Here is a 16,896-nt window from a genome sequence, read left to right as displayed (position 1 = left end):
TGATCTAGAGAATTGAGTGACGGGGGGAGGGGGAGGGAGATAACTTTTTTAGTGTAGGCTAAGTTTTTTACTTCCTGAATTTTTAACCATGTGAATGTATTACTTATTCTAAAATGTACATTAAAAATAAACTATTCAAAATAAATTGAGCTAGAGTCAGGTTGGTCTCTTGTGCATTTAGATATTAAACTTTAATTTCAGTATACTAAGGATGAATTGTTAGTGTATTTTGTTCATTTTTTACTAATTTATTTTCAAATCTGTTAATTCAGACAGTGTTTCTGGAGATCATGGGGAGTCTGCCAGTCTTGGTACCATCAACCCTGCCTATAGTAATCCCTCTCTTCCACAGTCCCCTGGGGACTCAGAGGAGTACTTCGCCACTTACTTTAATGAGAAGATCTCCATTCCTGAGGAGGAGGTTAGTATCAGGTCCTTGGAGGAGAACACTATTGTCTGGGGAAAACCTGTGAGTGAAAGATCTGCTGGATGGCTCAAGTTCAGCAGCCTCAGGTCTAATTTTGGCTGGCAATCTCTGAAGACTGTATATATATATATATACACATACACACACACACACACACACACACACACACACACACACACACACCTATCTATATCTATCTATCTCTGTCTATCTGTCTGTCTGTCTATCCATCTATCTATCTATCTATCTATCTATCTATCTATCTATCTATCTGTCTATCTATCTTTTTTACAGACAGGGTCTTGCTCTGTCATCTAGGCTCCAGTGCACAACCATAGCCCACTGTAGCCTTGAATTCCTGGGGTCAAGTGATTCTCCCACTTCAGCCTCCCCAGTAGCTGGGACTATAGATGGCATGCCACCATGCCAGGCTCATTATTTTTATTTTTATTTTTAGAGACAGGGCCTCACTATGTTGCCCAGGCTGGTCTTGAACTCCTGGCCTCAAGCTGTCCTTCCTCTTGTTTGTTGATGAAAAAGAGTCAAACTCTGGCTGCCCAGGCTCACACCTGTAACCCCAGCACTTTGGGAGGCTAAGGCAGGAGGATCACTTGAGCCCAGGAGTTCAAGACCAGCCTGGCCAATATGGCGAAACCCTGTCTCTACAACAAATACAAAAATTAGCTGGGCATGGTGGTATGCACCTGTAGTCCCAGCTACTCGGGAGGCTGAGGTGGGAGGATCACTTGAGCCCAGGAGGCAGAAGTTGCAGTGAGCCAAGATCATGCGATGGCACTCCACTTTGGGTAACAGAATGAGACCTCCTCACAAAAACGAAAACCAAAACAAAACAGGCTGGGCGCAGTGGCTCACACCTGTAATCCCAGCACTTTGGGAGGCCGAGACGGGCAGATCACCTGAGGTTAGGAGTTCAAGACCAGCTTGATTAACATGGTGAAACCCTGTCTTTACTAAAGATACAAAAGTTAGCTGGGCGTAGTGGTGGGTGCCTGTAATCCCAGCTACTTGGGAGACTGAGGCAGGAGAATCACTTGAACCTGGGAGGCAGAGGCTGCAGTGAGCCAAGATCGCGCCACTGCACTCCGGCCTGAGCGACAGAGTGAGACTCTGTCTCAAAACAAACAAACAAACAAAAAAGAGTCAAACTCTGTAAAATGTTTAAAGAGGTTTATTCTGAGCCAAATATGAGTGACCAAGGCCCGTGACACAGCCCCAGGAAGTCCCGAGAACATGTGCCCAAGGTGGTTGGGATACAGCTTGATTTTATACGTTTTAGGAGTCAGAAGTTACAGGCAGACATCAGCCAATATATGTAAGATGTATATTGGTTCCATCAGGAAAGGTGGGACAACTTGAAGTGGGGAGGGGGCACCTTTCAGGTCAAAGGTGGATTTAAAGATTTTCTGATTGGAAATTGATTGAGGCTGGGTGCAGTGGATCATGCATGTAATCCCAGCACTTTGGGAGGCTGAGGCGGGTGGATTACTTGAGCCCAGGAGTTCGAGACCAACCAGCTTGGGCAACGTGATGAGACCTTGTCTCCAAGTAAAAAAATAAAATAAAATTAGTTGGGTGTGGTGGTGCACACCTGTGGTCCCAGGTACTTTGGAGGCTGAAGTGGGAGGATTGCTTAAGCCCAGGAGTTCAAGACCAGCCTGGGCAACATGGCAAAACCCCGTCTCTACAAAAATAAAAATAAATAAAAAAAGAAATTGGTTGAAAGAGTTATTTTCTAAAGACCAGGTCTAAAATGAGGGGCTATGGAGTGTCTAAAATGAGGGGTTGTGAAGACCAAGATTTTTATTATGTAGGTGAAGCCTCTAGGTAACAAGCTTCAGAGAAAATAGATGTAAATGTCTTTTATCAGACTTAAAAAGGTACCAGACTCCTAGTTAATTCTCTCCTGGATCAGGAAAAGACCTGAAAAGGGAAGGAGATTCTCTACATATTCTAGGTTTTGCTCATAAGAGACAGCTTTGCAGGGTCATTTCAAAATATACAAATAAATACATCTTGGAGTAAAATACTTTGATTTCTTTCAGGGCCTGTTATCTGTCATGTGATGCTATGCTAGAGTCAGGTTGGAATTTGGCATGTTATTGCTACAAGGAATCTGTTTTGTCAGTTTTAAGATCTCTGGTTTTTGTTTGTTTGTTTTTGAGATGGAGTTTCACTCTTGTCACCCAGGCTAGAGTACAATGGTGCAATCCTGGCTCACCACAACCTCCTCCTCCCGCGTGCAAGTGATTCTCCTGCCTCAGCCTCCCGAGTAGCTGGGATTACAGGCATGTGCCATTACGCCCACCTAATTTTGTATTTTTAGTAGAGACAGGGTTTCTCCATGTTGGTCAGACTGGCCTCGAACTCCCAACCTCAGGTGATCCGCCCGCCTCGGCCTCCCAAAGTGCTGGGATTACATGTGTGAACCACTGTGCCTGGCCAAGATCTCTGTTTTAATGCTGGTCATTTTTGTCTGAATTCCAAAGGGAAGGGGGTATAATGAGGTTTGTCTGACCCCTTCCTCCCATCATGGCCTGAACTAGTTTTTCAGGTTTTCTTTGGAATGCCCTTGGTCAACAAGAGGATCCATTCAGTTGGTTGGGGGAGCTTAGAATTTTATTTTTGTTTGCTCTCCTCAGTGTCCCGAGTAGTTGGACTATAGGCACACACCACACAGCACCACACCTGGCTTGTTTCCTTTTTAAAATGGTGGCTCTTGTCCTTTTTGGGAAGTGTTTGGGCACAGAGGTACTGATACTGTTATTCTGGTTTTAGAATAAGAGGCTGATGGAACCTGCGGGTAAGGGAAGGGCTTTGACTTGGACAGAGCAGTGGCCGGCTTCTTAATAAAAAGTGGGTAAGATGGAAGTGAAACTTGGACACATGCAATATCTGACATAGTAAATCCTTTTTTCTTGTGAGGCTGGATTTTGTTGCTTCATATGTGATAACAGATCAATTATATCAGTAGTTCAATGGTGATGTTCAGTTTAATCTCTTTTCCTCTCTTGTACAGTACTCTTGTTTTAGCTTTCGTAAACTCTGGGCTTTCACCGGACCAGGCTTTCTAATGAGCATTGCCTACCTGGATCCAGGAAATATTGAATCCGATTTGCAGTCTGGAGCAGTGGCTGGATTTAAGGTGAACATCTAGTCCTACCCCTGTCCTTTTAAGCACACAATACACTCTCACATCCTTTTCTCCGCCCTGCATGTTGGATAGTAGCCTCAGGGGCTACATGCAGATACTTCATTGGCAGTGGCTCTTATGTGTAAAGTACTTTCCATTTGGTCTTATTTTTATCCACATAGTTTCCTTGAACAAAGGAGAAACTACATATAGGAGAAACTGAGGCTCAGAAAGGTACAAGGTGACTTAGCAGGTCATGTGCAAAATCTGTTATAGAACTCAAGTCATTTGATTCTTGACCTGGGCTCTTTTCTGAATTCAGCATTTACCACTCATGTTGCCAAACAACTGAACAAACAAACAAACAAAAACTCAGTTGTTCAATGAGTGTTACAGGAGATTTTGTTCTTCTTAGTTGCTCTGGATCCTTCTGTTGGCCACCCTTGTGGGGCTGCTGCTCCAGCGGCTTGCAGCTAGACTGGGAGTGGTCACTGGGCTGCATCTTGCTGAAGTATGTCACCGTCAGTATCCCAAGGTGAGCAATGTATTGTCCTGTTTGTCTCTAACCCATGCCATAGGAATCTGTGTGTCTGGCAGTATGTGCTGGCCTCATTCTGTAGTGAGACAGTCAAGGACTTGGGGGTCAGTGGCCCTGAAGACGGATGGTACCAACGGAAATACTGTAGCTCCTCCTGCTGCCAGTCCATGTTTTCCCCCTCCTTCAAAATCTAACTTGAGACTCGCATTTCCTAGAAGGTTTTCTTAGAAAAACTGTGTTACCATTCACTCTGGCTTCCAGTGTCTAGCAATGCCCAGCCCAAGGGGAGGAGGATACTCTCTCTAAGCACTTTTATTCATACCTCCACGTTACTCCATCAGTTTGCATTTTATATATGTTCTTTTTTTGTTTCACTTTGCCATCACTTTGAAAAAGTAATTTTTTTTTCCTTTTACTACAAACTATATGTAGCAGGATCTTTGGATTTGCTAATAATTATTTTTCAGTTTCCCCTCCCCCCGGGAGCTACACTGTCCTCTGCAGCTTCTTCTGGACATTTTGGGCCTTTCTTACCGTTGCCTAAGGCAAGAATGAACACTATGTCTGGAAGATATTTTTAACTTACCTTTGTCTTTTGTTTTGTTTCTTTTCCTGGGTGTGAGCAAAAAGTATCCTTATCTGCTTTTCAAAAAAATAAAAAAATCTTGATAATATCCCCATTTACTCTGATGTGATTATTACACATTTTATGCCTACATCAAAATATCCCATATGCCCCATAATATATACACCTACTATGTACCCATAAAATTTTTAAAAAACAAAACCTTGGTAATTTATAATCCTTCTAGCTTCTTTTTCTTTCTTTCTTTTTATTTTTTGAGATGGAGTTTCACTCTGTCACCCATGGCGACAGTGATGTGATCGTGGCTCACTGCAGCCTTGACCTCCCAGGCTCAAGCGATTCTTCTACCTCAGCCTCCCAAGTAGCTGGGACCGCAGGCGAGCATGACCACACCCAGCTAATTAAAATTTTTTTTTTTTTTTTTGTGGAGATGAGGTATTGCTATGTTGTCTAGGCTGGTCTCAAACTCCTGGGCTCAGGCAGTCCTCCCACCACAGCTTCTCAAAGTTCTGGGACAACAGGCATGAGCCACTGCACCAAGCCTAGCTTCTCTTTCTTCATACCTGTTAATAGTTACTTATTTTGTAATAATAATTTTATATATATATATATATATTTTTTTTTTTGAGACAGAATCTCACTCTGTTGCCCAGGCTGGAGTTCAGTGGTGTGATCTCGGCTCACTGCAGCCTCTGCCTCTTGCAGTGAAGCAATTCCAGTGATTCTCCTGCCTCAGCCTCCTGACTAGCTTGGATTACAGGCACATGCCACCATGCCTGGCTAATTTTTGTATTTTTAGTAGAGATGAGGTTTCACCATGTTGGTCAGGCTGGTCTTGAACTCCTGGCCTTAGGTGATCTGCCAGCCTTGGCCTCCCAAAGTGCTGGGATTACAGGCATGAGCCACCGTGCCTAGCCTGCTTTTTTGTTTGTTTGTTTGTTTGTTTTTTTGAGATGGAGTTTCACTCTTTCACCCAGGCTGGAGTGCAGTGGCGTGATCTCAGCTCACTGCAACTTCTGCCTTCGGTTTCAAGCGATTCTCCTGCCTCAGCGTCCCGAGTAGCTGGGATTACAGGTGCCTGCCACCATGCCTGGCTAATTTTTGTATTTTTAGTAGAGACGGGGTTTCACCATGTTGGCCAGGCTGGTCTCGGACTCCTGACCTTGTGATCCGCCCACCTCAGCCTTCCAAAGTGCTGGGATTACAGACGTGAGCCACTGCGCTTGGCCTTGTTTTGGTATTTTTGAGATGGAGTCTCGCTCTGTTGCCCAGCCTGGAGTGCAGTGGCGTGATCTCAGCTCACCACAACATCTGCCTCTCGGGTTCAAGCTATTCTCCTGCCTCAGCCTCCTGAGTAGCTGGGACTACAGGCGTGCACCACCACGCCTGGCCAATTTTTGTATTTTTAGTAGAGATGAGGTTTCACTATGTTGGCCAGGCTGGTCTCAAACTCCTGACCTTGTGATCTGCCCGTCTTGGCCTCCCAAAATGCTGGGATTACAGGCGTGAGCTACTGCGCCTGGCCCTGCTTTTTTTTTTTTTTTTTTTTTTGAGACCAAGTCTCACTTTGTCACCCAGGCTCGGGTACAGTGGTGTGATCTTGGCTTACTGTAACCTCAACCTCCCAGGTTCAAGCGATTCTCCTGTCTCAGCTTCCTGAGTAGCTGGGATTACAGGTGCGCACCACCATACCCAGCTAATTTTTGTATTTTTAGTAGAGACAGGGTTTTACCATGTTGGCCAGGCTGATCTCAAACTCCAGACCTCAAGTGATCCACTTGCCTCAGCCTCTCAAAGTGCTGGGATTACAGATGTGAGATACTGTGCCTGGCCTGTTGTTTTTTTGAGATAGGATCTTGCTCTATTACCCAGACTAGAGTTCAGTGGCACAATCATGGCTCACTATACCCTTGACCTCCCAGGCGCAAGCAGCCTTGCTACCTCTGTGTCTTGAATAGCTGGGACCACAGGCGTGCACCATGATACCCAGCTATTTTTAAAATTTTTTGTAGAGACAGGGTTTTGCCATGTTGCCCAGGCTGGGCTTGAACTCCTGGGCTCAAGTAATCCTCCCACCTCTGCCTCCCAAAGTTCAGGGATTATAGGTGGGAGCTACCATGGGTGACCTGACAAAGTTTTTGGATGCTAGCTATCTGGAGGTGTTTTTTTCTGGCTTCAGTGAGTCAGCATAACTAAATTTGATTTTCAGCTGTATTGTTTGGCCAGGTAAGTTTCTGACTTTGTTATATGCCACCCAGTTCCAACCATCTTCCCTTGAGTCCTTTTGCATACCTGGGCATTATTATTACATTAAAGGTGACTCCAACCTTTTCTGTTGTTGTGGTGGTGGTTTGTTGAGACAGTCTTGCTCTGTCTGTTGCCCACTCTGGAGTGCAGTGGCATGATCATAGCTCACTGCAGCCTTGACCACTGGGGCTCAGGCTGTCCTCCTGCCTCAGCCTCCCAAGTAGTTGGGACTACAGGCATATGCCATCAGGCCTGAATACTTTTGTACTTTTTTTTTTCCTTTAATTTTTATTTTAAGTTTGGAGATGGATACATGTGAAGGTTTTTTTTTCTTTCTTTTTTTTTTTTGTGAAAGCAAGTTTATTAAGAACGTAAAGGAATAAAGAAAGGCTATTCTGTAGGCAGAGCAGTCACATGTGAAGGTTTGTTACATAGATAAACACGTGTCATGGGGGTTTGTTCTACATATTATTACATCACCCCGATATTAAGCCCAATACACAATAGTTACCTTTTCTGCTTCTCTCTCTCCTTCCACCCTCCCCCATCAAGTAGACCCCAGTGTCTGTTGTTTCTGTCTGTGTGTTCATAAGTTCTTATCATTTTGCTCCCAATTTTTATACTTTTTGTAGAGATGGGGTTTTGCCATGTTGCCCAGGCTGGTCTCAAACTCCTGGGCTTAAGGGATCTACCTTGGCATCCCAAAGTGCTGAGATTACAGGCATGAGCCACTGTGCCTGGTCCACCCCAACCTTTTTTTTTTTGAGATGGAGTCTCGCTTTGTTGTCCAGGCTGGAGTGCAGTGGCGCAATCTCGGCTCACTGCAACCTTTGCCTCCCAGGTTCAAGCGGTTCTCCTGCCTCAGCCCCCCGAGTAGCTGGGATTACAGGCATGTGCCACCATGCCCAGCTAATTTTTGTATTTTTAGTAGAGATGGGGTTTCGCCATGTTGGCCAGGCTGATCTTGAACCCTGACCTCAGGTGATCCACCTGCCTCAGCCTCCCAAAGTGCTGGGATTGCAGGTGTGAGCCACCGTGCCTGGCCTGACCCCAACCTTTTCATGTTTGTTTTGTCTTCCCAGCTATGGTCAGGATAGATATGTTCTTCTGCAATCATTTAATATTCTTTCTTGACCCATATTTGGACCGTATTAGCATCCTTATTCTCCTCTAAAATTTTTAGGATTGTTTTTAGGAAATTAAGTGGAAATTAGTAAATGGTAATTATATTCTTCTCAAGTAGAAAGGAAAAAGAAAAAAGTAAGATCAATTACTGCCTTGACCTTCGTTCACAGGCTCTACCACATGGTAGCACACTTTTCCTTCTCCAAGTGAGAGCCACAGTGCAGTGATCGGCCAAGTGGAGGCACGTTCTGGTATTTCTTCTCTAGTCTGGAGGCTTATAAAGGACCGTTTATGGTTTAGTGCCAAAATGTGAATGCCAAATTGTGGAGGAATTTTTTAGAAATGATTAATCAGAACCATGTCTTTCTACTGTTTGGTGTTTAGGTCCCACGAGTCATCCTGTGGCTGATGGTGGAGTTGGCTATCATCGGCTCAGATATGCAAGAAGTCATTGGCTCAGCCATTGCCATCAATCTTCTGTCTGTAGGAAGGTGAGGGGTTTTCCTCTAGAAATTAATCAGTGTTTGCTGGATTTCCAAGCAGAGATAAAATAAAAACCCAATTCATTTTTAATTTTGAAGACTCAACTCAATTGTTATTTCTTCTGTGGAACCTTTCTGGAAACAATTTCTTCTCCCCTGGTAGATGTAGACTCTACATCTTCCATTTCCCATGGTGGGTTATGCTTACCTTTATTAGAATATGTGGTGTTTTATATCGCAATTATTGATTTGTATGTCGTTTTATCCCACTAGATATTATCTTTTTTTTTTAATTTTATTTATTTATTTATTTTTTGAGACAGAGTCTTTCTCTGTCACCCAGGCTGGAGTGCAGTGGTATGATCTCGGCTCACTGCAACCTCCGCCTCCCAGGTTCAAGCAATTCTTGTGCCTCAGTCTCCTGAGTAGCTGGGATTACAGGCACCTGCCACCATGTCCAGCTAATTTTTGTATTTTTAGTAGAGACGGGGTTTCACCATGTTGGCCAGGCTGGTCTCTAACTCCTGACCTCAGGTCTAGGAATGCCTGCCTCAGCCTCCCAAAGTGCTGGTATTACAGGTGTGAGCCACTACACCCAGCCCCCACTGGATACTATCTGTCTAATCCTATAAAATTCTGTCTGTCTAACTCCATGAGGGTAAGACCCAAACTTTTCAGCTTTGTATCCTAAGAGTGACATAGTGGACTCTCAATCAAAGTTTAAATGAATGTAATTAAGTTGATGCTGTTACCCTACTTTACCCAAGGCCTGGTTTTCTGCCATTGTTCCTCCTCCCTCAAGTCCTAGCTTCTCCAAGTGTTCTTTATCTGGAGAGCTGTTGGGAAGAGAGTGTTTTTCAATGTTTCCTTTCCGTCTCTGTGACTTCCATATCTCATCTCTGACCTAGGGTTCCTCTGTGGGGTGGCGTTCTCATCACCATTGCAGATACTTTTGTATTTCTCTTCTTGGACAAATATGGTAAGGAGAGTGGGAATGGGAGGGTCAAAGGAGCTGCTCTGTGTCATGTGGCAGATGGGGAAGTCTACCTTCTCTGAGCTCACTGCTGCCTTTTTTCCTTTAGGCTTGCGGAAGCTAGAAGCATTTTTTGGCTTTCTCATCACTATTATGGCCCTAACATTTGGATATGAGGCAAGTGGTACAGGGTATTCATTAGCTTCTTAAAATAAGTTTTTGTGGTTTTTTTTTTTTTTTTAGCCTTTTATTATAAAAGACAGTAATAATGCTAGTATGGTTCACTTATAGTGGGTGTATCAACAAAAAGCCAATTTTTTCCTGGGCCAATTTTAAAGGAATATGATCCATGGCAAAGATTAGCATGCAGAAAGGCCTGCAGGGACTCCCAGGTTTAAAATGACTAGATATTTTAGGACTTTCCGGACTAGATTCCTTGGTCCCAAGTTGACCATCTGACAACAGAACAGCCATGGATAGGGTTAATTAAGGAGGGGGTTGCAGGGTTATTCTTGGCTGTTAACTTAGAGGAGTTCTGCTTTTGCTCATCCTGGTTTATATTAATTGCAGCTTGAACTTTCCCAATATTAAAACAGTTAATGAATTATATGAAATATACTGGATATTTCCTGGTTTGTGCCCCAACCCAGAAACTCCTTAGAGTCACTAACATTATTTGCAGTACTAGCACCTTTCTTTGTACAATTCTTATAAACTGATTTCTGCTTACTGGTCTGGCTGAACTTTAAAAAATATATGTAATCTATGGGTCAATTATGCCTCTTGGCCTAAGGCTTCCAAGAGAAGTACTGAACCAGGGAAGAGTAGATATGAGAGTGTTTAAGGATGAGTCTCTCATTACACACATACTAGTGGCAAACAGCAAGTGATTTTTAAATGAACATGGGTGAACAGAAGTATGCTAAGTATGGATAATAAAAATTGATTCTATATTTTTTAATTTTTAGATTTTTATTTATTTATTTATTTTTGAGCCAGAGTGTTGCTCTGTCATGCAGGCTAGAGTGCAGTGGGTATGATCTTGGCTCACTGCAACCTCCACCTCCCAGGTTCAAGTGGTTCTTGTGCCTCAGCCTCCCAAGTAGCTGGGATTATTGGCGTGTACCACCATGCCTGGCTAACTTTTTGTATTTTTAGTAGAGATGGGGTTTCTCTATGTTGGCCAGGCTGGTCTTGAACTGCTGACCTCAAGTGATCTGCCCATCTTGGCCTCCCAAATTGCTAGGATTTCAGATGTGAGCCACCGTGCCTGGCCCTGGTTGCATATTTTTGAGCCTATCTCATAGGAATTACTAATAACCACAAGTCCCTTAGCAGCTTTTTCTTTTTTCTTTTCTTTTCTTTTCTTTTTTTTTTTTTTGAGATGGAGTCTCTCTCTTTCGCCCAGGCTGGAGTGCAGTGGCGCGATCTCGGGTCACTGCAACTTCACCCCCAGGTTCAAGCGATTCTCCTGCCTCAGCCTCCCACGTAGCTGGGATTACAGGTGCCCACCACCATGCCTGGTTAATTTTTGTATTTTTCATAGAGATGGGGTTTCACTATGTTTGCCAGGCTGGTCTTGAACTCCTGACCTCAGGTGATCAACCCACCTTGGCCTGCGGAAGTGCTAGGATTACAGGCGTGAGCCACCGTGCCTGGCCTTTTTTTTTTTTTTTTTTTTTTTGAGACAGTCTCACACTATTGCCTATGCTGGAGTTCAGTGGCATGATCTCAGCTCACCTCCTGGGCTCAAGGGATCCTTCCACCTCAGCCTCCCTAGTAGCTAGTACTATAGGTATGCATCACCACACCGAGGTAATTTTTGTAGAGATAAGGTTTTGTTGTGTTGCCAGGCTGTTCTTGAATTCCTGGGCTCAAACAATTCACCTGCCTTGGTCTCCCAAAGTGCTGGGATTATAGGCGTGAGCCACCGCACCCAGCCCTTTCTTTAGAAATTATGTATCATGCACATCTGTTTCATATATCTAAGATGTGTTGTAAACTATCCGGATACTCAGTCTTGAATCCTCTGGCCCCTGGTAGTAAGCCCCTTATGTTGCTTGGTCCTATGATGATTCTATATTCCTCATTATCTTAGGTAGTGGCAGAAGAAAAGATTGTGGCCAGGTGTGGTGGCCTGTAATCCCAGCACTTTGGGTGGCTGAGGTGGGAAGATTGCTTGAACTTGGGAGATTGAGGTTTCAGTGAGCTGTGATCACGCCACTGCATTCCAGCCTGGGTGACAGAGCAAGATCCTATCTCAAAAAATATAAAAATAAAGAAAGAAGAAGGGATTGTAAGGGATAAAGGATGCTAACTGTTCCCTAGTACTATGTTACTCCCCTGTTTCACGTTCCTGTAAAGGCTAATCATTGTTATGTTGGTATGTAGTATGTTACAGTGAAACCCAGCCAGAGCCAGGTACTCAAGGGCATGTTCGTACCATCCTGTTCAGGCTGTCGCACTCCACAGATTGAACAGGCTGTGGGCATCGTGGGAGCTGTCATCATGCCACACAACATGTACCTGCATTCTGCCTTAGTCAAGGTGAGCAAGGCCCTTATCTCCTTCACCTCCTAGACAGTTCATGGAATCTTTTCCTTCAATTGCAAGGGACACAAAGTTAGTTTACAATTATTAGGACCATGAAGGAGCAAGGTATTTTCCAAGCCTGGACATTTATAAACTCCATATACTTAGATGCTGTTTTTATCACCAAATTGACCAGAGATTACTAACTGCATAAAGCAGGTGGGGCTAAAGTTCTTTTTTTTTTTTTAATTGAGATGGAGTCTCACTCTGTTGCCCAGGCTGGAGTGCAGTGGTGTGATCTCTACTCACTGCAAACCTCTGCCTCCCGGGTTCAAGCACTTCTTGTGCCTCAGCCTCCCGAGTACCTGGGATTACAGGCGTGCACCACCACGCCTGGCTAATTTTTCTATTTTTAGTAGAGGTGTGGTTTCACGATGTTGGCCAAGCTGGTCTCGAACTCCTGAGCTCAAGCAATCCACTCACGTTGGCCTCCCAAAGTGCTGGGATTACAGGCGTGAGCTACTGCACCCAGCTGGGACTAAAGTTCTTCATAAAAGGTTGGAAGTGCATCAAGTCTCTTGTGTTTAAATTTCAAAAGCTCGAGTGGCCTTATGGAGGTCAGGAGTAAAGGAGCCCAAACAGGCTTTTACCGTCAGTATTATGTAATAGTTTGCTGGGAGATTTCAGAAACCTTTATAAATAGGTGTATGCGCACCTTAGGACTGAAATCAGGTCATTTTTATAGGTCAGTGGTCCTTCCAGCCACTGAGAGTAACTGAGAGCTCAGTAGTCATTTAGTCTCTGTTCCCTATTTGGGGAATGTACAGTTCAACGAAAGGGCATGAAGTTCTTTTTTCTCTCCCCATATGAAGTTCTTAATTCCTCAGTGAAATAGGATGTAGGTGAGTGTTGGAGCTCTCACTTTTCGTCTGGTCAACTGTTTGTCCCCTAAATCTCTCAGCTGACTCCAAACTCCTGAAATGTCACAAGGAAACTTGTTCTAACTGGTCAAAAAGTGACTGCTGTTGTTATCTTTCTAGTCTAGACAGGTAAACCGGAACAATAAGCAGGAAGTTCGAGAAGCCAATAAGTACTTTTTCATTGAATCCTGCATTGCACTCTTTGTTTCCTTCATCATCAATGTCTTTGTTGTCTCAGTCTTTGCTGAAGCATTTTTTGGGAAAACCAACGAGCAGGTGGTGAGTAAGCCAGGGTTATGGGTGGTAGTGAATATGAGGGTAAAGTGAAGACTGCAATGGGATGGGGAAGGAAAATACCTCATTCTAGTGTTAATGTTCAGGAGAAATAATCTCTAGCTTCTCCTCTGCCCCCCGAAATCACCGTGCACCAGTCAGAGTCTACAGTATGGGGCTGACCAAGCCTAGACCCTCTTTCTCAGCTTTTGTTTGGGAGTAGTCAACAAACAGAAAACAGAAACTGTGATGATGACAGACTTTGTCTTGTCATTTTGAATTCTGTATCAGTCTTGATTTCTGATTACCTATGTAGTGTTTTTTTTGAGACGGAGTCTTGCACTGTCGTCCAAGCTGGACTGCAGTGGCACAATCTTGGCTCACTGCAACACACCCAGCTAATTTTTTGTAATTTTAGTGGAGATGGGGTTTCACCATGTTGGCCAGGCTGGTCTCAAACTCCTGACCTCAAGTGATCCGCCCACCTCGGCCTCTCAAAGTACAGGGATTACAGGCGTGAGCTCCTGTGCCTGGCCTGCCTATGTAGTTTTGATCACCATTTGTTTCCCATCTATGGAACCTCTGACTCCTCTGTCTGCTTTGACTGAAGATTCTATTCTGGGTGTTCTCTCATGTCTGAAGCCTTCTTCAGAGCCTCTCCTCCTGTCATCATTTAAAGTACCCCAGCGTTTGTGCATTATTACCATGCACACTGTAACTCAGTAAAGATTTTTGATGACCTGTGGGTGTAGAAGGATTATAGAGGAAAATCCTAGATGACATTGCTGCCAGTCTCTGCCCACATCACAGCATATATCCAGTGTTTTCCCTCCAGCCTACCTCTCATAGATGATTGTGTATGATATGTAGGAGAGCTCTTATTTGGTCCTTGCTTCTGAAACAAAAGTTGCTCTTGAATTGCTTTGGGTTCTAGGTTGAAGTCTGTACAAATACCAGCAGTCCTCATGCTGGCCTCTTTCCTAAAGATAACTCAACACTGGCTGTGGACATCTACAAAGGGGTAAGCATGTTTGGATTTGTGATCTTTATTCCTGAATCAATATTTTTAGCATAGTTTGTGGTCTTTTTTGTGACTTCACTTCAGATATGAGCATATCTCCTCTGGAGTGTCATTTATTTCAGAGTTCCGGACACCTGACAAGCATTTTGGATTAAATGGGAAGGAATAGAGGATCAGTTGAAAAGATACATAATACAGGCTGGGTGCGGTGGTTCACACCTGTAATCCCAGCACTTTGGGAGGCTGAGGCGGGTGGATCAATTGAGCTCAGGAGTTCAAGACCAGCCTGACCAACATGGTGAAACCCTGTCTCTACTAAGAACAAAAATACAAAAATTAGCTGGGTGTGGTGGTGGGCACCTGTAATCTCAGCTACTCAGGAGGCTGAGACACAAGAATCGCTTGAACCTGGAAGGCAGAGGTTGCAGTGAGCTGAGATTGGGCCACTGCACTCCAGCCTGGGTGACAGAGTAAGACTCTGTCTTTAAAAAAAAAAAGAAAAGAAAAGAAAAAAAAATGCAGTATACACCCCAGCTTTTTTTTTTTTTTTTTTTTTTTTTTTTTTGAGACAAGGTCTTGCTCTGTTGCCCAGGCTGGGGTACAGTGGCTCGATCACGGCTCACTGCAGCCTCCACCTACCTGGTCCAAGTGATTTTCCCATCTCAGTCTTTTGGGTAGTGGGACTACAGGCAAGCACCACCACGCTTGGCTAATTTTTTTTTTTTTTTTGAGACGGAGTTTTGTTCTTGTTGTCCAGGCTGGAGTGCAGTGGCGTGATCTTGGCTCACTGCAATCTCTGCCTCCCGGGTTCAAGCGGTTCTCCTGCCTCAGCCTCCCAAGTAGCTAGGATTACAGGTGTGCGCCACCACACCCAGCTAATTTTGTATTTTTAGTAGAGATGGGGTTTCTCCATGTTGGTCAGGCTGGTCTCGAACTTCTGACCTCAGGTGATCCACCCCCCTGCTCACCCTCCCAAAGTGCTGGGATTACAGGTGTGAGCCACCATGCCTGGCCTTGTATTTTTTTTTTTTTTTTTTTTTTTTTTTTTGTAGAATCGGGGTGTTTGCCATCTTGCCCAGGCTTGTCTCGAACTCCTGGGCTCAAGGGATTCTCCAATCCTGGCCTCCCAAAGTGCTGGGATTACAAGTGTGAGCCACCCCACCCAGCCCCAAGAAAGTGTTCTTAGTAAAGTGTTTTTGCTGGAATATCTCAGTTCTTTTATGCTGGTTACATTGTGATCCTCCAACAGTAGAATATATAGTGTGTAGCATTTCGCAAATTTATTTGATATTTTCCTGTACTTCTATTGCCATTTTCCAGAATAGTGTGTAAAGGAGTATAATTTAGGGAATGTGGTGTAGACCTCTTCTTCTTTTTTTTTTTTTTTTTTAATATTTTAAGATGGAGGTTTAGGAGCTTGGAGAAGAGAAAGGACTAGGCAGAGAAATGAAGGAGCGTCCAGTAAGGTTTAGATTGAAAGCTTCTAGAATGAGGTCAGAGCTTGAGCCTAGCTTCTGGCACAGTGCCCAGCACAGCACTTGGTGTTGGTGGTGCATAGCAAAGAAGGGAGAAATGCCACAGGGAACTGCTGTTTTGGATATTGTCTGAGCAGATTATTGACACAATCATATCCTTCTTCTTGGCCTCTCACAGGGTGTTGTGCTGGGATGTTACTTTGGGCCTGCTGCACTCTACATTTGGGCAGTGGGGATCCTGGCTGCAGGACAGAGCTCCACCATGACAGGAACCTATTCTGGCCAGTTTGTCATGGAGGTATGTGCTGGTATAGGATAGAGGGATATAACACAACCCTTTTGTTACTTCTTCTTTTTTTTTTTTTGAGATGGAGTCTCACTCTTGTCGCCCAGGCTGGAGTGTAATGGCACGATCTCGGCTCACTGCAACCTCCACCTCCCAGGTTCAAGTGATTCTCCTGCCTCAGCCTCCCGAGTAGCTAGGATTACAGGCTCTGGCCACCACACTCAGCTAATTTTTTGTATTTTTAGTAGAGATGGGGTTTCACCATTGTTGGCCAGGCAGGTCTTGAACTCCTGACCTCAAGTGATCAACCTGCCTTGGCCTCTCAAAGTGCTGGGATTACAGGCATGAGCCACTGCGCCTGGCTCCTTTTGTCACTTCTTAATCCCATTCTTCTGAGGTCTCTCCTGAACCTCCCCAAAACTTTTTTTTTGTTTCTTGTTGCAGACAGTCATCTGCTCCTGTGTTTTCTTCCAGGGATTCCTGAACCTAAAGTGGTCACGCTTTGCCCGAGTGGTTCTGACTCGCTCTATTGCCATTATCCCCACTCTGCTTGTTGCTGTGTTCCAAGATGTAGAGCATCTAACAGGGATGAATGACTTTCTGAATGTTCTACAGAGCTTACAGGTGAGGCGGAAGCTGAGGAAATTCACATCCTAGTTATTCAGGTAGCATTATGTACTGCCCTTGGGTACCAAGGCTAGTTGGGTGCTGGGGGGATATTGAGAGGAAGACAGAGGCATGGTTGTGGTCTGCAGTAAATGTATATGAAATTCTTGGCATCTAAAAGGATTTTAGAAATGGTTGGTTTTTTAAACCTGTTGAATGGGAACTATGAGCTTTACTTACATATGGAACACAAA

The 16,896-nt window shown here is 44.2% G+C and overlaps 1 protein-coding gene across 10 annotated transcripts in view; it reads left to right on the top strand.

Annotated features, from left to right (window-relative positions):
• The window catches only part of SLC11A2 (solute carrier family 11 member 2), a 57,917-nt gene that overhangs the window by 19,960 nt on the left and 21,061 nt on the right, over positions 1–16,896 (top strand). For all 10 annotated transcript variants that reach the window (XR_010135646.1, XR_010135644.1, XR_010135643.1 and 7 more), the window contains 11 exons: positions 273–421; positions 3,465–3,590; positions 3,994–4,113; positions 8,459–8,565; positions 9,465–9,535; positions 9,639–9,706; positions 11,921–12,076; positions 13,102–13,260; positions 14,189–14,275; positions 15,929–16,048; positions 16,511–16,660. Coding sequence is in view for 6 of the 10 variants with exons in the window: in XM_063711758.1 (XP_063567828.1) it covers positions 273–421; positions 3,465–3,590; positions 3,994–4,113; positions 8,459–8,565; positions 9,465–9,535; positions 9,639–9,706; positions 11,921–12,076; positions 13,102–13,260; positions 14,189–14,275; positions 15,929–16,048; positions 16,511–16,660 (1,313 nt within the window). In the remaining 4 variants the exon portion in view is untranslated. The remainder of the gene's footprint in view (positions 1–272; positions 422–3,464; positions 3,591–3,993; positions 4,114–8,458; positions 8,566–9,464; positions 9,536–9,638; positions 9,707–11,920; positions 12,077–13,101; positions 13,261–14,188; positions 14,276–15,928; positions 16,049–16,510; positions 16,661–16,896) is intronic.

This window comes from Pongo abelii, chromosome 10 (assembly GCF_028885655.2).
Source record: "Pongo abelii isolate AG06213 chromosome 10, NHGRI_mPonAbe1-v2.0_pri, whole genome shotgun sequence".
Lineage (NCBI taxonomy): Eukaryota > Metazoa > Chordata > Mammalia > Primates > Hominidae > Pongo > Pongo abelii.
The sequence above is the reverse complement of the archived record's forward strand: the minus strand, read 5'-3'. Positions and strand labels throughout refer to the sequence as shown.